General features: G+C 38.5%; 1 protein-coding gene across 6 annotated transcripts in view; it reads right to left on the minus strand.

Annotated features, from left to right (window-relative positions):
• The window catches only part of svep1 (sushi, von Willebrand factor type A, EGF and pentraxin domain containing 1), an 80,439-nt gene that overhangs the window by 19,736 nt on the left and 33,475 nt on the right, over nt 1–27,228 (minus strand). For all 6 annotated transcript variants that reach the window (XR_008907301.1, XM_056754782.1, XM_056754772.1 and 3 more), the window contains exons 4-35: nt 24,006–24,164; nt 23,679–23,858; nt 21,735–21,914; nt 20,164–20,358; nt 18,417–18,535; nt 18,217–18,346; nt 17,581–17,688; nt 14,835–14,966; nt 14,148–14,339; nt 12,862–12,983; nt 12,661–12,766; nt 12,272–12,469; nt 11,915–12,148; nt 11,635–11,796; nt 11,157–11,318; nt 10,902–11,063; nt 10,193–10,272; nt 9,636–9,732; nt 9,274–9,387; nt 8,816–8,929; nt 8,310–8,511; nt 8,064–8,221; nt 6,931–7,129; nt 6,653–6,828; nt 6,428–6,552; nt 6,217–6,340; nt 5,462–5,632; nt 3,895–4,068; nt 3,365–3,484; nt 1,661–1,837; nt 924–1,008; nt 593–784 (exon numbers count right to left, since the gene is read on the minus strand). Coding sequence is in view for 5 of the 6 variants with exons in the window: in XM_056754782.1 (XP_056610760.1) it covers nt 593–784; nt 924–1,008; nt 1,661–1,837; nt 3,365–3,484; nt 3,895–4,068; nt 5,462–5,632; nt 6,217–6,340; nt 6,428–6,552; nt 6,653–6,828; nt 6,931–7,129; nt 8,064–8,221; nt 8,310–8,511; nt 8,816–8,929; nt 9,274–9,387; nt 9,636–9,732; nt 10,193–10,272; nt 10,902–11,063; nt 11,157–11,318; nt 11,635–11,796; nt 11,915–12,148; nt 12,272–12,469; nt 12,661–12,766; nt 12,862–12,983; nt 14,148–14,339; nt 14,835–14,966; nt 17,581–17,688; nt 18,217–18,346; nt 18,417–18,535; nt 20,164–20,358; nt 21,735–21,914; nt 23,679–23,858; nt 24,006–24,164 (4,849 nt within the window). In the remaining variant the exon portion in view is untranslated. The remainder of the gene's footprint in view (nt 1–592; nt 785–923; nt 1,009–1,660; nt 1,838–3,364; nt 3,485–3,894; nt 4,069–5,461; nt 5,633–6,216; nt 6,341–6,427; nt 6,553–6,652; nt 6,829–6,930; nt 7,130–8,063; nt 8,222–8,309; nt 8,512–8,815; nt 8,930–9,273; nt 9,388–9,635; nt 9,733–10,192; nt 10,273–10,901; nt 11,064–11,156; nt 11,319–11,634; nt 11,797–11,914; nt 12,149–12,271; nt 12,470–12,660; nt 12,767–12,861; nt 12,984–14,147; nt 14,340–14,834; nt 14,967–17,580; nt 17,689–18,216; nt 18,347–18,416; nt 18,536–20,163; nt 20,359–21,734; nt 21,915–23,678; nt 23,859–24,005; nt 24,165–27,228) is intronic.

Below are 27,228 nucleotides of genomic sequence, written 5' to 3' on the forward strand. Positions count from 1 at the left end.
CGGTAATTTCACAGTAACGTTATGTTGTGTTCAGACCAAACGCGAATGGCGTGTCAAGCGTGAGTGATTTATATGTTAATGCAAAGAGCCAATAGACCTACTTGCTGAGCGAATCGCGTGAATGAAGCCCTGGTTATGAGATGATGAGGCGGCGAGAATGAAGCCCTGGTTATGAGATGATGAGGCGGCGAGAATGAAGCCCTGGTTATGAGATGATGAGGCGGCTTCTGCTTCCGCGAATGACGCGAATCACGCGAGTTGAAAAATCTCGTTCTCGCCCCGTACAGTGCAGTTAAGATGGTATACATCCGCGCTAAAATATCAAGGTGAAAGTCATCATAGCTTGCGTAGTATAGACCCAGCTGCCAACCCAACTTTGAGAATAGATTAACGGCAACATTTTTTTTAACGCGCGATAATAGTCTCACTGCGTTAACGCCGTTAACGGCCCACCACTATTATCTACATAATTTCACTAAATGGAATATTTACCTAGACAAACATTCCTGTTCATCCTGGTACAACAAAGTTATCAAGAATCGGAGGTAAATTCAGGGTTGTTGTTAGAGGAAGGGTGATGGTTAAACATTACCTGTATCCCTCGGTGCAAGTGTATGTTAGAGTGGAGAGGTAGACTTTTCCATTGAGTGTATACTTGGCATACTCCACCACTGGGGGTTCACCACAGGTTACAGGCTGACATACAGAGGCCTCTCTACTCCATTTCAAATTTGACTGACACTGGCTTTCTGTTGACTCCTGGGGAATATAACCCTTCTCACAACTGCAGCAGATCAGAGAATGCAAAGGTTATTTCTTTTCAGTTTTTAAACAAATACTGCCCTGTCATATCAAACAGACCTCTTAAATTGAGTTATGATACCTCAAGAAAGCAACTCTACAGCTAACACTGACAGTGATACCTGAAAGTCACCTTGCTTCCGTACGTGAAGTTTGTCCCATGCAGGATTCCATACTTAGGGAGAATTGGATGAGCACAAGAAAGGGCTGTGAAGAGTAATTTCAAAAGTCATTACAACATTGATTATGTTCAGATTTCTCAGTAAACCTCATACTTAATTTTTTCTTATGATAGACATTGTCACATTACATTGTTAAATAGAGAGATAAACTTTACATTATGTGTAATGAAATAGTCAGGTTCAAATTGATTTAAAAACAACAAACTGGGGTTCAAAATAACAATTAGATTATGACAATGCTGAAATATCAAAGTGATTGAACATGTTGAACTGTTATATTGGGTTGTATATAAGTTAATGTATCCGTAAAGTCAATTTCCCAACCACAATCCCATGTGAGAATGGTTAGGCTATACAACAAGGGTTCTTAATATAAATGTTGTGTATCCTGATTTACATATGCATTTTTTCTATTGCTTTTACCCAAAACGCTTTATTCATTCAATTCCAGCGAAAAAAAATGACTTATTTATCATAGATGATTTGTATTAGCTTAGAATGTGTACTTGTTATGTAATCAAACATCAGTAAAGAGCTGACTAACAATATTGATTTGCTGACACTGATATGGAGAATTGTTGAACAAAAAGAGCCTGCTAACTGCTGCTGACACAACCGAATTCTCAGACAACATGCAAACACTGCAATGTGTAATGCTGTGTAAAAACAGTGGTTACCTTTGCAGTATGGGAGGGCTCCCTTCCAAATTCTTTCCTCAGAGCAGTAAAGACGAGACGAGCCAATCAGCTCAAAGCCTTCCTTACAGGAAAACACCACCTCACTGCCCATGATCAAGTTATTGCCTTCACGATGCCCAAATTCAGGAACACCTGGATCTTCACATTTAACTGGCTCTGGTGAGAATATAGAAAAATATTAATAATTGCCTGCAAGTTTAATGAACCAAAGTGGGAAAAAACGATAAAAGGTTATTTTGGGATAAAAAGAAAAACAATGGGGTCTGGTTTATAAGAGAGACAGGTCCAAAATCCATCCTATCCAATAATAAATGTGATCTTATATGGGTTTAAAGGAGGCATGAATTAGAATAAATTTTTTAACCCAAACTTTTGTTATATAAGAGGGAATTGTATTCAAGTGAACATCATGTAAGTGTCAGAACTGAAAACGCCCTTGTTACTGAGATTACATCTGTTATTGACACCAGGCCCAGCGAACGCCAGGTTCTGGAATGCACCTATCTATGACGACATTGAAAGGTCGAACACCACCTCCACAGAATAATATCAACGACTACTTCTCTAGTCCCACCCACTGGTTCACGCATGACAGTACTGAAGTAACAAGTTGCGCGGAAACAGGTAGAGCGAGCAAGCAATAAACAAACATGCCGTTAAAGATAGCTAAATATTGTGCCACTCCTAGTTGTGGAAGAATAGAGTTGCTGCATAACCTTCCAATGGATTCCAACATTAGTAATGCGTGATTAAAGTTTATTTTTAAGATGTTCCAGCTCATGTGGGAAAAACATGAGAGTTTAAAATTAAAAAGCAGTGCTGTGCTTTCAATGGATCCGATAGGAATGGCGCAGCAATTTATGTGAGTAAAACATTTTTGTACTATGCATCACTATTGCTTTGTTAGAGATCGCTTGATAGAGAGCACTTTTCGCACGAGATTAGTATTACCTGGGGACATCTAGTCATTTGTATTAATTGCAAAGGTTGTTTGTGATCTCAAACCTGTGCAAATCATATATAATTTATTAAGGATTTATTCACCGTTTGCGAATATTTGAGGCGGTTTTGAAGTGTTTTGATATTATTTCGGGTGCTGGGTGATATCCATAAATTACAGAGAGTCTCCCGTTTGTTTATTTATTACGGAAACTCTCGTAACATTTGAGACCCGCGATCACGGTGATCTTTTGTCTGGTTCGGGATCACTGGTCTCAAACGCGGATAGTTAGGGTCATATATCATTAAACGCAGCACAAGTATAGGCTATACAAACTATATGCAAAGCCTTGCCATCACATCGCAAATTTGAATAAATCTTGCAAAATAAGTCAAATGAAATACTGAGGTAGGGAGATAATTTATAAATCACAGGAAGTCTCCAGCCATGCTAATGTGTAACCCAATGTTACGTCTCAAACCAAATTCACAGAAGTATTTTACTTATAAAGTCTTCAATGTGAGCGTTTGCAGAGCTGGCCTCAAAACCTGTGTAGAAAATAGCCTATTACTTATTGATTTTAATGTTTTTGAATGTAAAAATCACGCAAACGTCATTACTAGACCTCATAAAACACTATAAAACAATAAACAAGACCAGTTCATGAGACCTCTAAAGTTTGGTAATAACGAGACTGTTGACCAAGTGTATACTGCCCTGGTGAGCAATGACGATTTTATTACCTGTGCAGTTTCTTCCATCTCCACTGTAAGGAGGTATGCAGGTGCATATATGAGATCCATCTGTGTTCTGACAGCTAGCATGTTCATCACATTCAGACCCCAGAGCACATTCATCCACATCTGTAATTTCAGTACAAAACAACACAAATGCCACATGAAAACGCAAACAAAAGCATGTGCTGTGTAAATAACAAAAATGTAAAGAACAAAGACAAAAACTATTTAAAATCAGTTTGAAATGTGTATTGTAATGTTTCACATTTCTAATATACGGGATGGTTCTAAAGACCACATTTAAAATCTGAGATTCAAAATCTAATTTAAACCAGAAATTAAGCAAAGCACTAAGAAAATGTTAAACTATAATGGTTTGACATCTAATTATTCAAAATATTTCACATTTTGCGTACACTTATCAAACAAACATCAATTAAGCATGTGAACTAGTGGTCTTGCACCGTTGGCTCCGCTGTAAACCTATTGTCTATATAAATCTGTCCTCCGCTATGTTCAATGTTGTAAACTCTCACCCAGACATGCAGGTGGGTTGCCAGCCCATTTTCCATTGTTGGCACAAAGCATCTTACTCTCTCCTAGCAGATAGAACCCTGGTTTACATTGATAAAGCACTGAGACCCCAGCATAGAAATCCTCTCCGTGATACTGCCCATGCTCCAGGTCTGGCGGCAGACCACATTTCACACCTACAAATATAGAGTACAAAATTTAATAGGTAAGAAGAAGTTAAAGTAAGAAAAGTTGGTGTAGCCTTTATGGAAGTGTCCACCTAAAGAAGAAGCATTGCTGTTTTTTATCTTTTTATTGTTTAACCTCTGTTATATTTCATATTCTTAATGCACCTTTTATTTGCACTATTTTTGGACTTAAAGGGGCGCTGCAACGATGTGTCATGGCTTCTGACTTCTTTACAATGTTAAACGTGCTGTCTTCTCATGCTTAACATGGTCAACTTGTCAAAAAACGAGTTGGGCATATTATGTAGTATTTCTGTGTTCGATACACTCCCCCAGCGATTGTACAGGTTTCAGAAAGTTTTTTTCAAACATATAATACTGTTTTGTAACAATGTTTCTTTGTCCCTTATTAGACTATTCTCCCGGAAAAGCACTCGGCATGCCCAGGCGGCAGCATGGAGAGCAGGAGAAGGAACATGCGCAGACGTCACTTTCACTTGTGTGCAGGAGAGAGAGAGAGCATATGTTCGTGAAGTTCAGGTGTTTGTTTGTTCACTGCATTTGGGTGATGAATGTTATATAAACGGTGGATATAACGCTGGATTTGTAGATCGTTTGTAAACGTTATATGGAGCCGTCCTATCGCTTAAAGATGGCGGACATGAACCGCATGCGGTGAGTGAAACTGATGTCTGTGTTTTGTTGACAATGTGTTTTAGTTCAGCCTACCCCCCTGCGCACGCACCATACGATTTCAGAAGTTATCGTACAGCTGTATCTATCTTTTATATATGTGATCAAACTAAATACTCTTCGAAGATACGACGTATGCAATACTACTCTATAGGTACTCAAGATTAATATGAGATTGGCAGAAACCCTGTGTGTTAGGGCCACTTTAAGAATAAAGCATGACGTGGTACTGGGGTGACACTTTTGCTTCTTTCTGGTGTGATTCTCTTTGCCACCACTTGGGCTATTGCAAGTGTGAATAGACCATTTCAGGAGATGTAAACAAAACTGGTCCAGAAGGACTTCCTGCTAATTTTTTAAATATACAATTAAGTCTTAAAGATGTTCGTTTAATATCTCAATTCGGCTGTAAATGTTCTTTTGGTTTTATTTTGTTCTACTGTTTGGGTAATGTGCTCCCAAACCACTATTATTAAGGTCTCACAAAATGATCTACAGTATATGCATTACTATGGTTGTGTGTCGATCTGTGTTTATTTGGATCCCAGTTAGCCAGTACTTAGGTACTCTTCCTGGGCTACCAAGAAGTATAAAATACAAACCTACATCAAACAACAACAATAAACATCAAGTCAATAAAAGATACAAATTTTACAAAATGTGTTTGAATATAAGCCTTGTAAGTGAATAGTGCATGTGCCTCACTCACGTTCACAAATCGGCTCTGCGTGGCTCCATTGGCCTTTGTTTAAACACTGCTGCACTGGCTCTCCCACAAGATAAAACTCGGGACTGCAAGAGAACTGCACATTCGAGCCTGGACTCACAGCTGTACTGGATGAGCGCAGTTTCGGTACAAAAGCCTCCAGCAGAGGGCAGTCTAACAAAGACCAAACAATGGTAGATTCAACTCATACAGCTCACTCTTCATGGGTTATCTAACAATAACATTAATTTATTTGTATATTATTTTTATTTTTTTTGACCGTTGTAACAATACAAAAAGTGCTGCTTTTTGCTTTGCAGTTATTATTTGTTGCACCCCTATAAGTTTGTTGCACACTAAGAAGTTTCATTACTTATTTGTTTTGTTCTTTTTTATATCTTTTTTATATCTTGATACATTTCTGTATCAAGACTATATACACAATTTTAAAATCAATAAAAAAATTAATTCAACCATCAACATTTAAAAAGATGTATTATCTTATTTGCTTGTTAATGTTATTTAAAAAAAAATGAATAAGCTTTGTTTTAATTCATATTCTTATCTCTGATTTTTTTCAACAATATTTTGCTCCTCGCATGACTAAAAAATAAAACATCCCTACTTCTATCTTTCATGATTCTCCTCGCCACCACTATGCCATTTGATTTCTGATCTACATTACATATATGATATTCGCAGTTAAACAATCTGCAAATCCTCATTTAAATATATACTGCAGAGAAATTGATCCTCACCGGAACAGAAAATGCTTTTGCTGCTGGTTTTTACCCTGCCTGTGACCCCTCCCAAGAAGTCGGGCCAGGCAAAAACATTCCCTTTCTGCAGGTCAGCTGGACAGCTGCTGGCAAGAGAACTGATCTGAGAAAAGTGAAAACAGTATATTTATTACATGTCACTAAAAATAACATGAAAAAATAAGATTGTATAATGCATTATTTAAGTCACCTGCTGTGGTGTTAAAACATAGTTCCATATATTGAGCTGGCTAAGAGTTCCCACGAAAGACTCCACAGGGTTAAAGCCATCTCCCCTCTGGTCCTGATCCTGTCCTAGTACTAGAGCTCCCCCTCCTGTTCAAAGTGTAGATTATATGTGTCATCTGATTTTCAAACACACCTCCCTTTCTTACCATCATCATGCATTTCAAGCATATCTTGTATAAAGCTTGACCTGGTATGGTAGTGCCATTGGAAAGTCCTTTTCCTCCATCTGAGGGGCTTCCGTCGATATAAACTCTCCAATCTCCGTCCTTGCTGTGCCACGACACACCAATATGATGCCAGAGGCCATCATTCACTGCCGGACAATCAGTGATCCGTTCTTTACCGTTCACATACAGCACCCATCTGAAAGTTGATAGAAACCGGCCATAGCAGAGAGATTTAGAGTTAACCATGAGTCAAGTAAAGCCCTTGCTTTGGTTAAACTTTAAGATCAAATCCTCTCACCCATTATAGTCAATAAGAAGAAAGGCGTTGTCACTTCCTTCAACAGCGTAAGAGATGGGAGTTCCGTAGTTAACGGTTTCTGATGACTTCATCCAGAATGTACACGTAATCTGTGTAAGTGGCGGCATGTGACCGTCCATCATCACGTAACCATGGATACCAGATACTTCAAACTCCAGATCAAAAAAGGAGGGCATTTCTATGTAACAAATTAAAAGAGTATGATGTGGGATTACCGAGGTAGATCATGACCTAGTTCATTCTCTGTTTTATGTTCTTTTATAATATTTCAACGCTTATGCTAATGCTAATGCGTTGTTAAATAACGTTCAACAACTCTTCAACTCTCGTTTACTTATTTCACATTTCTGAAAGTTGTATTTTCAAACCGGACATGGTTTATACAGATTTTTTGTCTAATACACATACCATAAACTCGAAGCTATTACTTTTATTTTATTTTATCTTATCCAAAAAATTTACCAACTTGAATTTTTTTTTACATTAAATGTAAATAGATTTTTAAAATCATTCCATTCCATTCCATTTTCTACCGCTTATCCGAACTACCTCGGGTCACGGGGAGCCTGCGCCTATCTCAGGAGTCATCGGGCATCAAGGCAGGATACACCCTGGATGGAGTGCCAACCCATCGCAGGGCACACACACTCACTCATTCACTCACGCACTCACACCCTACGGACAATTTTTCCAGAGATGCCAATCAACCTACCATGCATGTCTTTGGACCAGGGGAGGAAACCGGAGTACCCGGAGGAAACCCCCGAGGCACGGGGAGAACATGCAAACTCCACACACACACACAAGTCGGAAGCGGGAATCGAACCCCCAACCCTGGAGGTGTGAGGCGAACGTGCTAACCACTAAGCCACCGTGCCCCCCACATTTTTAAAATCAGTTTAATAAAATTTTAATACAAGTTAATTGTGAAACCAAGCTTGCAAAGCAAGTATAAAGATGACCGTTTTTTTAAGTGTATGCTGCGAATTTACAATGTTTCTAGAAATGAAACAGACTATTTCTAATATGTCTTTGTAAAAGTGATTTGTGCTGCTAAAGATTTTCCATGATTAAAACCTTTTTCTCTGACTCTGCTGCTATGCCATCTATACCTGTCTCACACCTGGTTCCGTTGAACCCAGGAGGGCATCTGCAGGTAAAAGTTGCCATCCCATCCACACAGGTTGCCCCATTTAGACACAAATTTGGTTCGCAGTCATCTAAATCCACCTGGCAAAGCCTGCCACTGTATCCGCTGACACACTCACACCTGATATAACAACATATAACTATTAAAACCCACTGTATTGAAGCATTGTCCAAATGTATACATTTACAGTTAATTCCCCTTTCCTGACCTGAAATCATTGACAGCGTCCACACATGTTCCTCCGTTCAGACAGGGGGCGCTGTAGCAATCATCAACATCAACCTCACAGCTGTCACCGGAAAAGCCGTGAGGGCAGGAGCAGACGAACCCACCCTCCAGATCTTTACACAGTCCTTCATTCTGACATGGGTTGGAAGCACACTCATTTATTTCCAACTCACAATGTGGACCTAGAGATAAAATACAGAAATGATAGTTGCTGTGATGTGTAGTAATACAGTATCAGAAGTCACAAATCAAAGCTCTGCATCATACTCCAATCCCTATTTATTGTTATTGAATGGAAAAGAATGAGCATTGCATATTCAAATGAGGGAGAGACATACAGTGCATAAATAAATGGATACTACTTTGAAATATTTGTAAACTAAACAAATCTGAATTTCTTGAATTTAACATAATTCTGTTCAGTGTTTAACATTATAAATGGCATTATATGAGAATGATAAGTTGTAGCAGAGGTGAGATGCTGACCTGTGAAACCATCCGGACAGCTACATGTAAAGTGATTGACCTCATCCACACAGAGGCCTTCATTCAAACACGGAGATGAGCTGCACTCGTTCACCTCGGCCTCACACAGCAAACCTTTTAGAGACACACACATAAAAACTTGAACACATGCGGAGTCAAAAATGCAAAAACATTTGAATTCAAATTCCCTATATCTAGGCAGCAAGGGCAGCCACATACATCATCATGTTCACATCTCAAAGAGGACAGGAAAAGTATTGGAAGGTTTTTAAAAGGCTTACTTTAGATACTCTGTCAAACTCCAGAAATATAAAGAATAAATCTTTAATCAGTAGCATAGGTTGGATGAAAGAAATCCTTATACTATTGGGGTTTGGCCTTTAACAGCTTTAAACATTATTATAGTTGAATTTGGGTTTCAGATTTTCCTTGTGATTTTACATTGTGATTTCCCATACCTACAAACCCAGGCTGACACTGACACTGGAAATCTCCCATGCCATCTATGCACAAGCCCCCATTCTGACAGGGAGTTGAATCACATTCATCAATGTCACTTTCACACTTGGCTCCTATGAGGCAAAAAATAAAGAAAATTGTAAATGAATAGACAGTGATTCAGCTATATTATTAAGAGAGTTTATACAGTACCAGACAAGCTAAATTATTGAAAAATAATTCTTTCTTAGCCGGGATAGCTTCATACAATACATACAGTTTGAAAGCACAACAGAGTTGACTGAGCTCAACAGTGGATTTTGCAGTATTGCTTGTGACTGTGAGTTATGGTTTTGAACTTTAAAAGAAGAAAAAGCTGAACCTGTGAATCCAGGATGACAGGTGCATACATATCCGATCCCGACTTCTTCACAAGTGCCTTGATTTTGACAAGGATTCAGGAAGCAGTCGTGGAACATCTGGGATAGAGAGCAGAACTTGTTAAACCAAAACTGTATGACCATTTTACTCCAACCCCTAGAGGGTGCTGTGATGCCAGAAGTTCATAGCTATTTCCCTAAACATCATCCCTTCCTATATCTGATTCTTGTATGTCTATGTAATTGGGGACATTGCTGATTAGACTTCCATCCTTTTTGTTCACGTTCCTTTAATGACTTGAGGTTTGTAAATAGGAAAAACATCAACAAGTCATAATCACATTAATCCTGAACAATGTTTGAAAACCAGAAAGTGGCTAAATTGTTTTTGAAAGGTATTTTCAGAAGTTTATTTAAATTTATTTAAAATAAATTATACTTTGTTTTGATATTTTATTGTCTACTGTAATGGCATTTCTACATTTATAAGTGTTTAAAATCTATGCAGTCACTGGATATGCACAGTTCAAAGATTACAGCCAATAAGAAAAAGACTCACCTGGCTACTAGCTTGAAAATTATTCACTTCTGGTGCCGCAGTTGCACTTTCTTCTTTGGGCAAGAAACTGGAGCCAAAGGCTGAGTCAGACCGAAAGAGAGAGTAAGAGAGCAGGAAAGAAATAAAAAGTGCAATAAGTAGACAGAAATAAAAAAAATGACACAGACAGAATAAGCACAACACATAAAACACACATAGAAGAAAAAAAGATGTGAAAGAGGAAAATTTCTGCTGTCAAACTGGAAAACGTTATCCAAAGGCATTTATCATCCTCATCTTTTCCAGACTGAGACACTTTTTCCCTCTGTGAAGGGAGAATCAGATTCCATTATGCGCTTGCATTCTCACTGCACTGAAAAACGTTTACGCACCTAATGTAACCCTGAGGCACAGACCTGCAAATGACCCATACCGTTCTTTCATTTTAAACATTGAAATGTGTCATTTTATCATTGTTAAAATATGTATTACAGTTTAATATGCAAATACCATTTACATGCCATTCATAGGCTTTATTTTATGGTGCTTCAAAAGTCAATATATCGACTTCTGGAGAAGCCAATGGTTTGTGTCTGAGGCTGTAATAAGCATTTAGCAGTGATCCGACTACCGGATGAGGGGAGGTTGGAGGTGCAGATGAGTTTTCAAAATGAAAATAGGGAAAAACTAAGAGAAATAAAATAACTTAAATAGAAAGGAAGAACCCTACTAGAGCACTGTTGAATTGCCCTGGCTCCGGTTATGGTGGTGGTGCCGTAAAATGGGCAGGAGAGGCAATATGACCGGCCCTCATCAGGCTGGTAGTAATCTCTAGGACATGGGTAACACGGAACCAAACCCGTACGAGAGAAGTGACCCGCAGAACACGGTACTAGGGAGATACAGAGAAATGAGGTATGTGGTAAATACCAACAAAGGATTACCATTCCTTGAAGTATTTCTGTTTATTTATTAATTATCTCACCACCGCACTCATTGGTGTCCAAAGCCCCTCTGTTAACTGTAGTGGTGGTAGGCGGGCATGACAGACAGGCCTGAGAGCCAAAACCCGGCTGGTACTCTCCTAGCGGACAGGATTCACAGGTCTCCAGCCCGCTCCGTGATGAGCTGCCAGGCTGGCACTGCGCTGGAAACATGCACACAGAGAAGGGACGGCCCTTATTTCCGGTTCCATAACTTTTTTATAGGCCACCCAGCTTTGACTACATAGATGTAAAGACTGCATTAATGTAGTGATGCAAAGATTTTTTTTCTTTATTAGATTTTTCTTCTTTATTGAGCATGGCACCAACAACGTCAAGGTCATGGGTTCCGAGGGGATTGCATATACTTAGAACAAATGCATGGTATAATGCAACGTAAGTCACTTTGGATAAAGCCAATTGCATAAATAAAAAATGTAGTACACACAGACAGGTTTGTATATGAATCCAGCTGCTTACCTTTACACTCGTCCAAGCTGCGTGAATGGAGATATGGAGAGGAGAAGCCATCCGGGCATAATTTACATTCCATCTGGCCCTCCTCATCCTGATATGACCCCCTCCAGCAGCTCTCACACTCTGCATACTCCAGGGAGAAATACGTCCCTACTGGGCATTGAACTATGGGAGAAACAACAATAAGGTAAAAAAATGCAGCCAATCCACCTGTCAGTCTGTCAGTTCTTCTCAAATGACATCAGATTTGCCTTTTAGAACGTGTGTACAAAGTCAAACTCACCACACACCCTGCTTTTCAGAACAGACCCTGGCCGGCAGTACAGCGTAGCTCTTTTACTTTCCAAAGACTTGGGGTCGGCTACAATCATCTCAGACGACACGTGGAAGCTGGTGAACGGTTGCTTACTCATCGTCCGTTTAAGCCGATTGGTCAGTTGCTCAAGGGCCCTCAGCAAACGCTTCTGACTGACAATCTCTGCCGAGTCGTTCCTCGACGGGGGCAGTGGGATGCTTGCTGGGAAAAAGGAATGGTGTTGGGAGAAGTTGCAACTAGCTCTTTTAAAACCAGTGTTAGTGGGTTACCCTTAAACTGTTGCAATAATAAAAGCAGGCATTTTTATTAGTAATGTTTCGCTACCTGTGATGTTGAAATGGATTTGTATCTTTTGATCTCTTGTGGGTCCTGTGTTTTTGCGATGCCGCTTGGTCCTCATGTGGTAGTTACGCTGTGATGAACCATCTTGCTGCAAGGGGTGCTCTGGAGCAAAGCCAGTGTCAAAATAAGCATAGTCTTGACCGTTTTGAGAGGCCCAGTTACTTCCCCATCCCCCGACACCTGAGAAGAAAAATCTGCTCATTATCATAATATAATTTTATATTCACCAAAATCAAGACTAAAAGTGGAATCTGACAACTTTAAGAAAAAAATAATCTCCTGTTTGATTATGGACCAGTGTTGAATTTTTCAATTTAGATGTAAAAAATGTGAATGTCAGTCACTAAACTGTATAAGTATTCTATTGTTACCAATTGAAAAACCATTTGGGTAGTCATAGTTGTACTCCAGACACTGTCCAGGTGACATAATTTCCAATTTACAGGTGACATCATCTCCACTGCAGATGTTAGGGACCTGTGAAGTTAGAGAGTGTTTTTAAAACAAACAAGGAGGGATAAAGAAAAAATATTCATGTGTGAACGTACGTATTTAAGCATGTCATATCTTACCGTTTCTTTGAGAACAGTGGAAAACTCCCCTGTGAAGGACTTCAGTAAGTTGAGATCATCACAGCGTGATGCTTTAAACAACATCTCAAAAGGCTTAAAGCCATTGTTTGCAACCCTGTTCACTAGACACAAGAGACACATAAAGATAATGTTAAACCATACATTGATAGAGTGTATGTGTTTGCTTGTAGCTGTGTAAGTGAGTGTGCGAATGGACGTGTCATTTCAGCAAAACGGATGTGACATTTGAAGTCAAAACTTGAAGTGTTTACATCTCATGAATTTGCAGAGATTGATTCTCCAGCCAATATACTAAATCAATTTATTTTCCTAAATCCTTGATGCTTGCGTCCAGAGTCCAGACATCAGAAACATATCAGTTTATTCACGTGTTTTGTATTTCGGAAGATGGAATAAACATGCCTTACAGACGTGACAAAAAAGAGACAGGATTTTGGGAGACAACAAACTTTGTAGGAATACTGTGAATTAAAATGCACAAACCAGAAGCAAAAACATCCATCAAATGGAGAAGGGATAGCTCTTGATACTGTACATCATTATATAAAGTTTAATATAATAAACAACATAATGTGATAATTTTATGAGTGTGTGTGGGGGGGCTTTTATTAGAAAGAAAAAATATTATGAATTTGATATATGGACAAGACAATTCTGAAAGTATCTTTCAAAAGTTTATACAAACCTGACAAAAATGTTTCTCATGATCTTAAAATAATAATTGTGCCAACATATTCATTTGTTTCATTAGAAATCAATTTGTATATAATATACCAGGTGAAGACCTCAAGAAGCTGGAAGATGAAAAGCCAAGAGTATGATTTAGCAAATTCTAGGCAAAGGGTGACAGCTTTGAAGATGCTAAAATATTGGATAGTGTTTCATTATTTCAGATGCTTTTAGCCACAACATAAATCTCACATGTAGAATTATGTTACAGTAGTTCATGGATTTGATGAGTTTACTACCATTCTAAAATGTGAAAAGTGTATAAATAAACAGTGAGTAAGTGTTTCCAAACTTTTGACTGGTTATGTACCTGACTATGCGAAATTGTAAACATTTGCATAAAAAAAATATCAGAAACTTCAGAAAAATCATCAAATATTGACATCTTAATTTTTTCCAAATTCTTAATTTAACAACCATTTTTTCTATGGTAAGGTTGACATTAACATGGATTTGCTCATATGTGGGTAACGGTGGATACTGTGAGAGACAAAAAACGAAAGACAAATGTTAAGTAACAGTAAAGCAATACTCACAGGAGCAATCAGGTCTGTCTGGAGAACGGGGCGGCTCCCAAATTCCATTATTGGCACAAAAGTACCTATGCACAGCATCCTGGGCAAGACTGTAACCTTGTCTGCAGATCAGAGTACAGTTCACACCCTCCTTCGTCTTGGCACAAGAGAAATCTGCATTCACTGGCACAAAAGGCTTCTCACAAGTTGAACCTGAAATGATAAACGTTCTTCAGTGTTAGACGCTTGTAAGTATCAGTAAAGTAATCTGGAATAGACTGTCTCTTCTTTCTGTGCTATAACATGAAACAACTTCAATTCAATTCAATTTTGTTTATAAAGCGCTTTTCACAATGTAATCAAAAGTAAACGGCGAAAAAAACCCTCAGGAGAATCCAGTCTCAGCCGGGCGGGCCAGATCTCCTCTGACGTGTCACAGCTGTTTTCAGTTCATTTGATTAAAAGTTACTGAGTAAACGTTTATGAAGAATAGATCGAGTTTAATAGCTGTGATTTAGGAATTTTCACTGTTGAAACTGTTTGGGATGAATTTGTATTATTTTTATATTAATTTTTTTTAGCGATATCAGGCAACAGAGGAATACTATAAGCAGGTAAAACAATAATGGCATAATATAACTGAGTGCAACTTGTGTGTGTTTATCGGGAACTCCATTCTTAGGCTTAATAACGAGACCGCAAACATACCTTGTACAGTGATGATGAGCTCACAGGTGCGGTTGTTGCCGGAAGGGTCTGTGGCTGTGTAGTACACTGACGTTTCTCCAACAGGAAAAGCAAAACCAGAAGAGTGAGTGCTGGAGACATGCAGATGGGCTCCTGTGAAGACAAAATGAAGGTAAGACAAAGAATCAGCACAATACAATATAGGTACTACAAAACCAGCAGTTATACATTTGCCTTCAATTTTTTCTGGGGAGACTATCAAAGAAGTTGCGGTGATTCGCTCACATGCAGACACAAGAGCATCAATGAGATCAGGCACTGATTTTGGGTGCAGGCAGCGTTCTGATTGGTCCCTAAAATGTTCATCACAATTCAGGGTTTTGTGGACAGTTAAGATCTTCCATATCAGACTCAAACTTTGCCAATTTGTAAGCACTCAATTCTGATTATCCATTTATTTTAGACAGCTCTACACTGGCTCCGCTTGCGGCTCACATCAAGTTCAAGGCACTGATGCCTATAAAACAACTACAGACTCGCCACACCCCTACCTCAACTCACTCTAACAAGTCTACATCCCCTCAGAAGTCTGCGGTCAGCAAACGAACGGCGCCTCTTGGTCACAAATCACTCTCAAGGACATTTTGGTTCACTGTTCCTTGCTGGTGGAATGATCTTCCCAAATTCCATCAGAACATCCGAATCTATCACAATATTAAAAAAGGCTGAAACTCACCTCTTCTGAGATGCAGTTGTCTATTCTATATTTTTGCTGGCTTCTGCTATCTGAACGTTTTGACTTAAACTTTGTATTACTGGCTATCCTCGTGATTATTGACTTCTTAAGATGAATCTCTTCTTTTATTCGTCACCTATAAGTCGCAAAAGCCTCTGCTAAATGAATATTTATTTAGTTAGAAGGCCATATGCTCGAAGGCCTGACCACACAGATAGTACCTTGGGTAAAGAAGGTTAAAAGGTAAATCTTTTCCCCAGATCATTTGATCCTGCTTCTTTTATGGGAAGCGTTCCAGTACATTTGCGAGTCACCCATCAATATAATATATAATATATATATTAATTCAATAATATACATTGTTATATTACTAGTCAGACAGATCAACAAACACGGATGGGAAGTTCAGACCAGGTGCGTGCGTTCAATGAAACCATCTATATTGAGAAGGGTGCAATACACACAGTGCACAAAATATACACTAATTTAAATTTACATTTATTGCATATACTGTAATACAATATAGGGGTTTACAATATATGGATATGGCTACTTAAACACACAATTTGCACACTGTGGTACAAGACAGGGAAAAATAGCAAAATATAACAGCGTTTAAAAATAATACAATTAAAATCTAAAATATCACAGTGTTAATTTGTCTTCAGTGGAATTGCTGGAATAGTTTAAATCTGTCATGTAGTGTACTGTACAGTACATATGCCTGCATCTGTTTGCAACATTGCAGACAGATTGCTGTTGTGCAATCTGGCATTAGCCAATAATATAACAGGTACTTTCACAGACATTACCACAGGGAGCGATGTGGAACTCCACAAGGACTCACTCTGGTCAACCACAAAGTCCTTTGAAAGGCTGATACACTACTATAGCGCTCTTCATAAAGCCTGCGAATAATAGGTCTTGGTGCCAAGGGAGAGTAATTGGTAAATTGTTTAATGACACAGAACTAAGGGTGCTACACTGCGGTCAGACAACAGAAGTCTTTCAAGTATCATACACACTTTACACACCAAAGATCTATCCAAACACCCACACACAAGTTTGCTTGCATGCTCACTCTTGCACAAACATTCAGAAGCCACCACGGTTATAAAGCCCTCATACATATATCCCCCAAAATAACACTTTGCCACCACACTAAGGCTGTTTTTCGACGTCACAGCACGTCGCCTCAACGTCAGCATGTTTTGTTTTTCCATGCCCACACCCTGACGCCGAGTTAAATTTAGTGCAGACAAAACTCCCTCCAAACCCCGGCAGACTCAGACATTTGTCAGACAGTTTGGAATAGCCCTGGAATCTCTCTCTGGAAAATTGTTTTGTGTAAGCGTGTGCACGTCTGTGGTTTGAACTGGTTAAGAACTAAATGAATTATCTTGCAGAATTTGCAGCGCATCATTTGCAGAAACTTTGTTATCTTTGTGTGTGTGTCTTTCTTCCATCACAATGATCACTTTTCTTGTGTTTCCATGTATCTCAATGCTCAATTTATGCTTCTCAAAGGATGTCCACCAAAATAATAAAACCATGGTGAGGTCTGTTGACCATAACCATGCTTTTTCAACCCGTATCGTAACTTAAGAAGACCGTTTAAAAACCATTCTCTGTTGGAAAACATTTCCATTCTCAAGTTCCTATAATTTCCAGACTATGCAGCTTCTGTAGAAGTAAAACAGAGTCCACCCCTATTGTTGTCTTGGGTCAAATTCTCTGTGATGATTCTACCAAATGTCAATCTCTGCAAAATCATTTTGTCATGCACTCACATTTAGATACTAGGTCTTTCCTAAAGGGTTACATTTCTGTCCTGGAGCTGTTTAAAGTTTTCTCTGAACACAAAAGGAAAGTATAACCATGACAGATGTGATTTAACTACCTTATATTGTTCCACTGTTTGTATATGTCTGAGTATGACTTGATACTTCCGTTTATAGTAAACGCCTCCCCACTTTATTTTGGATTTTAAACCTTTTTTACTACTGTTTAATAATCGAAATGTGTATTTACCCGAGTTGTCAGAAAACTGAGGCTCCTCCCAGACCACTGCAGTTTTTGTCCCTGAGGCCTTAACAGTGGGCGGAGACCGACACCTATCAATCAAAGGAGGTTCGGTATCTAAGGACACAAATGGATGAAGCAATTCAAAATGTAAACAATTTGGTAAAATACGTATTTAATACAGTTAAAATAAACTTGTGTTTCATTTAAGTATCAGCTTTGTTTCAGATAATTCCTCCTTGGTGGAATTATAAGAAAGACAAGCAGGCATAAATGAGTACAGGGGTAAACATTAAAAATTATATTTGATAAGAATTGTTCGAAAAGAGTTCAGTTCAATTTGAAGTGTTTTTAAGTGACTCAAACGAAGACTTTTACCGAAACTGCTATCTTGACAAATAAAAGCACAGTGAGATTCAAAGACATGGTGTTAATCAATTTCCTTTTTTTCTGTTAGATTGGACGATACCAATAACATGCTATCAAAATATTTTACATTTAAAAAAAAATGTAAATATAAGCTTTATAGCATTACATTGCAAAATGTTGCATATGGTTAAGATCCAACTGAGAAATATTTAGCATAATCTTACATGAACATATCATTGAACATTTGTTGTACATTTACAAGTAATTCAACCTCACCAACTACAGTAACAGTGAAGGAGCAGTTTGCTTTGTTCCTTGTGCGGTCAGTCGCTGTGTATGTGATAAACTCAGTCCCTATCGGGAAAGGCTGCATAGGGTTTAGAACAGGGGTCGACTGCACCATAACCTTAGAAACATCGAACATGTTAGTAAGATATCAATAAAATGCAAAAAAGAAAAAGAAAGAAGGGAACTACCTCATCTCCAGAATTGTCCCCCAGTACGGGTGCACTCAAACTGATGTTGGCTGACCTCTGATGTTTATCTGTCTCTGTGATAACATCCCCAGGGCACTGAATCCATGGAGGCTCTATATCTACAAATATTGAAATGATAAAATCTTTAGAACAAATAAACAGTATGACAGTTGTGCCCTGTTGCCAATTACTAAAAAGCCCATGAAATTAGGATGTCTAATTGCATAATATTACATTTACATTACGGCATTTGGCAGACGCTTCCATCCAAAGCAACTTACATTGCGTTATCCTTTACATTTTACATAGGTATTTGCAATCCCCTGGGATCGAACCCACAACCTAACACAATGCTCTTACCACTGAGCTACAGGAAAGCATTACAGTAAAAGTGTATTAAAAGAGCTCAAGATTAGTTCAAATGGTCACATTCACCAAGTCCACTGAGCTCTTGAAACAATCTAGTCTGTGGAAAATACTTAAAGGAACAATCCACAAAAATGTAAAAACAAATCTGTCATAATTTATTCTTCATTATGTTGTTCCAAACCCATATGATCTTTTCTTCCATGGAACAATAGAAAAAAGAAAATTCAGTCTGCTTTTTTCGTGCACATACTGATGCAGGAACATCAACCTCCTAGAAATATCCAAAAGCACCATTATGTTGCCCTATTGCACACTGTAAGAAAATATAGCCATATATACATTGATAATCCTCTCTAAAGTAGTGTTTTTATGGTGTATTTTGTCCTTTTAAGAATTTGACAGCAGATTGTATACAATGCGGTTTTAATCCTGCGTGGTAAAGAACAGCACACAAATCATATTTTTTTGTCTTTGGAAGAAAGTCATATGGATTTAAAATAACATATGGATGACTAAATAATGACTTCAAGTTAATTTTTTAGGGGGCGCACTAATCCTGTAATGACGCAACTCCAGATTCCTGTTGAGGTGATGTTGATGTTACATCGTTACAACCGATTTACGGAGCTGTCTATCATAATCACATCCAGAACTTATTAATCACATTGCCTGGAATCTGTCTCTCCAAGCCAAACAAATACTTTGTAGCTAGAGTAACAGTCCCAAGAAAGAACCTGGATCAGACGCAATTGCTCTGTCTGTTTTTGCTCTGGTTTAAAGTAATAGTTCACCAAAAATGAAAATCCTGTCATCATTTACTCACTTTCATGTTGTTCCAAACCTGTGCCACTGACTTTCTTGCATGAAACAAAAAGGGAAATCTCAACATATCAGCAGTCAACATTCTCGGAAAAAAGAGCAGCACCTACATTCTGAAACACTTCTCATCTTTCATTTAAGTCAGTGAAACTGATTTTAAATGAGATTAAGGTGAGTAAATTGACCGAATTTCATTTTTATACACGAGCCACACACTTCACAAAGGAAAAACATAATCTTCTTCCTTTAAAGTAAATAATAGAGGTGCATGGGCCAAAACTCATTGTTTCTCATCTTGGTTCAGTTCAAGCCTGGAGGGGCAGCTTTAAGTTTTATGAGCTTGGAATCTTTTGGTTCTAAACACTTTTACACATGGTTTGATGATCTTCCACTCACTCTGTTCCTCATTACATCTTAAACATCTCACGGAAATAAATCTAAAGCACCTGTCGTACTGGCAGCACATCTGTCCCACCGCAACGGACCATGTTAAAGGACCAAGTCATGATCAAAGAGGGATTTTTCAGCACACATATATACTGTAGAGATGCAAAATTACCTGCGCAAGTTGCCTTAAGTGCATTATCACTCCAGCTTCCAGAGGACAGGCATGTGACAACAGGGTCACCAAGGAGGCGGTAACCATGGGGACAGGTTAACTGACATGATGCACTGGTTGTGACCTCATCCTTCCCACAGTCAGGGGGCGACACGTGGATGTTCTTAAGGGTAACAAGCGGAGGACAGTGTACCTCTTAAACAGAAAAGGAGTTGAAAAAAGAGAGGGAAGGAAGCACAACAACACATTTTCCATGAACATATATAAATCATAAGAAAGAGAGAGAGAGAGATGGGAAAGGGAAATATAAGAGCAGTTGTTGACCACACAGCTCCAAATTTTTGGAAACGCACACGTACGCACACAAATAAATTATTTTGACTCAAATCTCCCTGTACAGCCAAAGCTCTTGTGAAGAGAGCATAATGACCAAAGGGAGAAATAAAGTAAAAGAATTATAGTTAAATCACAAGAACAAGTCATAGAACTCACACCGCCGAAACCATCACTGAAAAAAATATAGTGTATTGGAGGAACAGATTATTTTTTCATATATTACATGTAAAAACCACTTTATGTTGCACTACATACTACGCACTTTATATTATTTCATTACTAAAATGACGTTACATTTCATTTGTTTACATACTTGCACTATTTGTGTACATACTTGGACTACAAGTTGGTGATGCGTGTCAAATTTGGTGGCGATATAGCTTGCGGTTCTCTGACAAAAAATTCAAAAGTTAGAGGCAAAAATAAACATTATTCACATCTCGCGACCCATAGGTGGGTCAACTTTCCCAATTTTGGCATGGACCCCCATTCCGAGGTGTAGTTGACAAGAACCAAGTGTAGTATCGATAAATCAAACAATGGCCATGTTACAGCCTCCAATACATTTTTGGGTCAACTTTGAAAAGTTCGCGACATCGTAACTTAATCGTCTCTGCCGATTTTCGTGACAATCGGTCACAATATCTAGGACTAGTAACATAAAAAGTATTCTGGAGTCTTAGTGTAAAAAAAGTCTAAAAAGTCTTAGTGTAACGCATGGAATGCGATGTGCGTGACGAGTGCATTGCATGTGTCGAGTAGAATTTTTGTACAGCTTTGGGTTCAAAAGTTAGAGCCGTTTGAAAAGTGCATTTTTGAACTGTCGGTGCCGCAATAGAGTGAGTGCTAGAGACCCCATGCTTGGTCACGTGACTTATGAGTACCACCTCTACGAGTGTGGCACTTTTCACCTTTTTCCTACATATGGTTCATTTGGCTACCATAGACACCCATGGTTAGAAGAAGAATTAGAATACTGACAAGAACAATAGAGGCCATAACCTCTTCAGGGCTTGGCCCCTAATAAAATAAACCTAATAAATAAAATGGATAGATTACAAAAAAGATTGAATGGCCTTGTGGAGATCATAGACATACCAATAAGATGTTTGGGCTTTTACTTCTCAAATAATATTGTGTGGGCTATGAGGTCAGTCTCCACAATGTAAGTTTATTACAGCAGAAGTCACGAGAAGGACGGAGAATACTACACATACAAAAAGCAGTTATCTTACCAACACAACGGGGCTGTGGTCCACTCCACTGGGAGTTTGGCAGGCAGGTGAGTTTGGATCTTCCCTGCAGTCTGTAACCTGGTTCACATCGCACCGAACACTCCAGCCTGTAGGGGGTATCCCGTTCACTGCAGATCAGTTGCCCGTGATGTGGAGGAGTGAGAGCTGGGCAGGAGCGAGCTGTGGGAAAATAGTACCACACACACCAGACAGAGGTTAGGACATCTCAAAAACATTTGGTGCTATGTTATTAAAACTTTGCTGCATTGGACAAACTTGAAAAAAGATGATTCCATGGAAAGGCACCATGCTAAAACGAACAGCCGGGGCGAAACAAAAATGGAAAAAATTGAGAGACTAGAAGAGACGAGAGATTTTAAGAGCACATGTAAGGAAAAGAGAGGAAAAAAGATGTATAAGAGAGAACAGGGAGGCTGGTAAGTAGGTCTGTGGTCAAGACTTTAAGATCTGTAATTTATCTCCAAACAAAGAAAAAATATTGTTATTTCAGGGCTGAGGTCACAAGAGAGGGAACCCTCAATTGGGCGTCTTTCACGCATACATTTGCACATGCGAGTGCGTGTGATTGGTGTGTGTCTGGGCACGCGTTTGCAGGGCTGCCAACTTTTGAGTTCAGTTAAGATTATTCGGCCCGGGGGGAACTGCACAAAAATCTTGAATTAGAAATAATGTGATTGTCAGTAGATGAGTAGAGTAGATGAAGCTTACATAGATACCAAATTTGAATCGGTAATTCTTAAAGAGTGGGCATCGGCAAGCGATGTTTGTAGGTGTTTTTCCGGGCATTTATATTAGCGATTTTGCTGCAACCATCCACAAAAATAAAGCCTCTATATATATAGAGTAGGAGATTTACAAAATATCTTCGTGGAACATGATCTTACTAAACATATTATGATTTTTGGCGTAAAAGAAAAATCAATAATTTTGACCCATTTTTGGCTGTTACTAAAATTGTTCCCGTGCTACTTAAGACTGGCTTTTGTGGTCCAGGGTCACATATGTATATCTAAAATGTACTCTTATTCCCTTAATTAAAGCTTCTGCCAAATGCATGAATGTAAAGTAGTGCTCAAAGTAATGTCAAACTTTGGACAACTGACATCGCGCTTTATTCAAATATTTTATAAAATGTTATTTAATATGTTTAATATGTTTATTTAAAATGGTGTAAACATGTGGCGTAGTTGTACACAGAGTGTCAGCTTTGGCAAAAAACAAAACAACTTATGCACAAAGTTTATAGAATATTACCACAACAGAGGATCAGAAAATAAATTAATAACTTTAATCATTAATAAAATAGTTGTCAGTGTTACAGTATTTTCTTTTTCTATGCATATTGTTTGTATACTACTGTACAATAAATCAAAAATTCGCCTTTTTGCCAAATCATATAATACAATAAATACCTCTTAAGTTTAGTACATTTTCCATTGTATACATCATATTTTTCTTTTTATGTGTAAGCACCTAAGCATTACAGTTTTTAACCCAACTGTTTACTGCAAGTTTGAGCTATCTAAACACACATGAACTCACATGCCTTAGCAGGGATGCCAAGTGACAGACAAGAACTGACTTCAGAAAACCCCAAACACATACTGTAGGCACTGACAGGCTCCAGAATATTAGTGTTTCTGAGGGTGATGAACATATGGGGCAACTAAAGGCCCTTTGAGCTTCAAGTTTTGTAACACAAACAGTCAATAAATCCATTATGTTTTCCTACTAGATTAGAAAAAAATATTGTACAATTTCTGAAAACATTATTGCACAGCTTTCTGGCATTAACCAGTCAACGGGTGGTAAAAAACTATGAACACTAATCCCAAAAATGTTGTCCATGTTGTTCTTTTAAATTTAGTCGTTATGGGAAAATACTCAAGTTCAGACAAGCCCCCTTTGCCCCCTCTCTCTTACCTCTGCAGCTTGATTGAACTCCTGACCAAGTCCCATCAGGCTGACAAAGTCTGATTTTGTCTCCGTGCAGGTCAAAGCCTTGCAGACACTGAACCCCACAAGCAGAATTAAACTGATTATTACACATTTTCTGGATAAAGAAACCCTTCTCCGGGGGAGCGAGAACAGGACAAACCACCACTACAGAGAGAGAGAGAGAGAGAGAGAGAGAGAGATAAAACACCAGAGTATGAGAGTTCATTTATCATATTCTGTATTTAGAAAATGCACATACACTCATAAACATTAGTGGACATGTTTACAGATTTCAAACAGATAGGTTAATACCTTGACATGTGTTGTTGTGTGGTCTGTATCCCTCTGTACACACACAGTCTGATATGTCTGTACTTCCTGGTCTGGATGTTTGATGAAGGTCTGGGCAGGGAAGGCAGGTACCCACACCTCCAGAAACTGCTTCAGGTTTATATGTGCCAGATGGACATGCTAAAAAGAGCGGAAGGGTGGAAAATACATTAATAAACTATACTATAGTTGTCTTTACACTGTCTACTTAATGTGTGTCCACCAAAACTATTTTTAAGCATTTGATAATGGTGGTTGTGGGTGACTGAACGTGTTTTCAGATGCTTTGGTTGCTATGATACGAAATATCTCCCAAAGTAATTTGGTACGTTTATCTAAATTCATCGATAGTTTGTTAAAGGGATAGTTCACCCCAATCTAAAGTCATGTCATCATTTACTCTTCCTCTTGACATTTCAGACCTGTATGACCTTCTTGCCTCTGCAGAACACAAAAGAAGATAGTATTTTGTAAATATTTGATAAAGAAAACTGTTGGTGCCCAATAACTTATAATAAATAATATAAAATAACTTGCAATAGAAATCAATGGGGACCGATGGTTTTTGGTTACCAAGGTTATTTAGAACATCTTCTTTTGTGTTTTGCAGAGGAAAGAAAGTCATACAGGTTTGAAAAAAGTAAATGATGACAGAATCACTTTAATAAAAATGAAATCTTACATTGTTAAAATTGTAGTAGCCCTATAATATCAAATGGTACTTGAGAACAGATTCATTAAATAATACTATTTTGCATAGTTTTTCAGTGATTGTACAAAGGCGGTATAACATGTAGGATGTTGATCTGGTGTGGTTTGGAGACCTATTCAACACCGCCATACTGGCAGGCAGTGACAGGCGGGAGCGAATATATGAAATGAACGGCGCCAGCATGAGTTTCAAGGCAACAGAGTTCACTGCACACTTTAATTCAAAAGACATAGACCTGTGCATAGCAAAACTTAATAGATTAAACATAACAGATCCCTATAATGCCCCCGGGGTGCTTATAACGTGTATCAATAAAGAAACGGATAGCTTAGGATCCTAATATCTACAACTAGCCTACCTCATCAACTTTTCACCTCCTACTCCGGAGACTAATAATTTACATTCATTTTGTAATGGATATTCAACTTTAGAGTCTGCCGGCATTGACCTTCTTTGTCCTCATTGGAAGGGTAAGTCAACTGTGTTGTTAGCTAACGTAATCGACCCTAGCTGTACTTTTTTGTAGGTAGACAGCATAGCTATATCACTGATCTTGCAGGTTAAACATTCCCAAAAAACTAAACGACCCTCCATTGAAGCCACAGGTGGTGGTCAGTCATGATGGGGTTGTATAAGGAGCACACTGCGATGGCACGGCTGGACTAAGCGAGTGCTGCTCTCATGTGTCTTGTTAAGGATTTGGCAGTATAGCGACCAAATGGAAGAGATAGCGGTGACATGTGTTGGTTAGCACGTTTTATTGGAGTTACCCTTTAATCATCTATCAGGGATTCGGGATCCTTAGGAATATGATAAAATGATTTGCCATCTACTTTCCCCTGCCTTATCTTTCATCCTGGTGCACAGCAGCTGTCCACCATGTTAAAGAGTACAATGGTACAATAAGTACAAATAGTACAATAGTAAACAGCCTGGTTTTAAATTGTTGTTTGACCACTGTGAATAGCAATGCTATACTAAATGATGCACTCTGTAAATTTTGGAGCTTAACCCGGGATTCATTACATTCCAGAAGTATTTTTCAGGTTATTTGGAAGACCTGACAAATGTGTTTTCGTTGGAACAATTCTGGCTAAAACACAGAGAGCCTCCCTACATAAGCTCATGTAAAATATCCAAGACATTCATTTTTGGGAGGGAGTACCAATCCAGACAGTCTTTATTAACAGGTTCTCTCTACAGCAAGCAAGGCATCTCGGATTACTCAAAGTGCAGCTTTTTTTGGACCTGATGTCTTAAAACACAAGAACAGTTTGAGATTGAATTAAGATAACATAATTCCCTTGGGTCCTGCAATCTGAGCTTGGTAGTCAATAGTGTTAGTTCTATCATTTCAGTGGCTAATCTCTACACCTCACTCTATCCACTCTTTTTCTCCTTCACACTCACTCAGTGGTTCCTCTTTGGTAGATCTTTCCTCTATTAAACACATTTAGAAGCAGCTTGAACACAAAACCCACATGTAACAGTAACCAGCTCTTTACAGGTGTTTTCGCTACAGGATTGGCTTCTGTCAATCATTAGAGTTCAAGTCAGCCAACCACAGTTTTGTACCCCAGCTTACATAACATATTATATGTGAAAGAACTGTAAATGATGTTTCATTGTAGCCTACCATGCAGTCTATCTGGCATCATTGCTAATATTTGATTTTGGTTGTCAACAGGAAGGCCATTCTTTATGCAAATAACATCCAGCTGCTTCTGAAACAGTGATAGCACTGTTCTGAGTTCTGAAGGTTTCAAAAGCTGCTGCCGATGGGTGGTCACTGGCTTTGAAACTCTGGGCCCATAGAGAGGGAATGATGGGCAAAAGACAGTATGAAAGGGAAGTGAACAAACATGCAATTTTTGTAAGAAAAGCAAAAGTAAACAAAGACAGAGTCGCAGCAAAACTGAGACAGGAAGAGACGTAAACAGACAGATGGAAGAAAAGAATGCAAGACAGGAACACAACCAATTTCTCTCAAGTGAGAGAAACAGACATACAGATGGAGGGATGGAATAAATTAGTAAGAGGGAGGAATTGGAAAGCAGTAGAGATGATTGGTTTCCTTTCACAATTTGAAAGAAAAAATGCTGGGAAAAATGTCAGGCAACTGGTTTTTAAATTTCCGTACCTTTACACAAATGCATTGATGTTTTTATGTGTATAGTGAAAACGTTTTGCCACTCTTCCAAACTGTCTGGAATTTACCAGCATCCAACAGCTGATGAAGTCATTGAGATGGTTGGTGAAAAATCTTCACTGGAAAAGTCAAAATGCTTCCATATAAATTCTACTAGATGTTATATGAACTTGTTTAATGAAAATGTGACCCTGCCTGTGAAATCCGGTTTCAAAGCATCAATGTTTAATTTCAGTGATTCATTTCACTACGATTTGCATTTTAAACATTACCTTACTCACTCAATTTTAAACAAGATATATCAAGGTTATATTTTCACAGAATGTTCTTTATATAGTATGATT

The sequence above is a fragment of the Triplophysa dalaica genome, chromosome 1 (assembly GCF_015846415.1).
Source record: "Triplophysa dalaica isolate WHDGS20190420 chromosome 1, ASM1584641v1, whole genome shotgun sequence".
Lineage (NCBI taxonomy): Eukaryota > Metazoa > Chordata > Actinopteri > Cypriniformes > Nemacheilidae > Triplophysa > Triplophysa dalaica.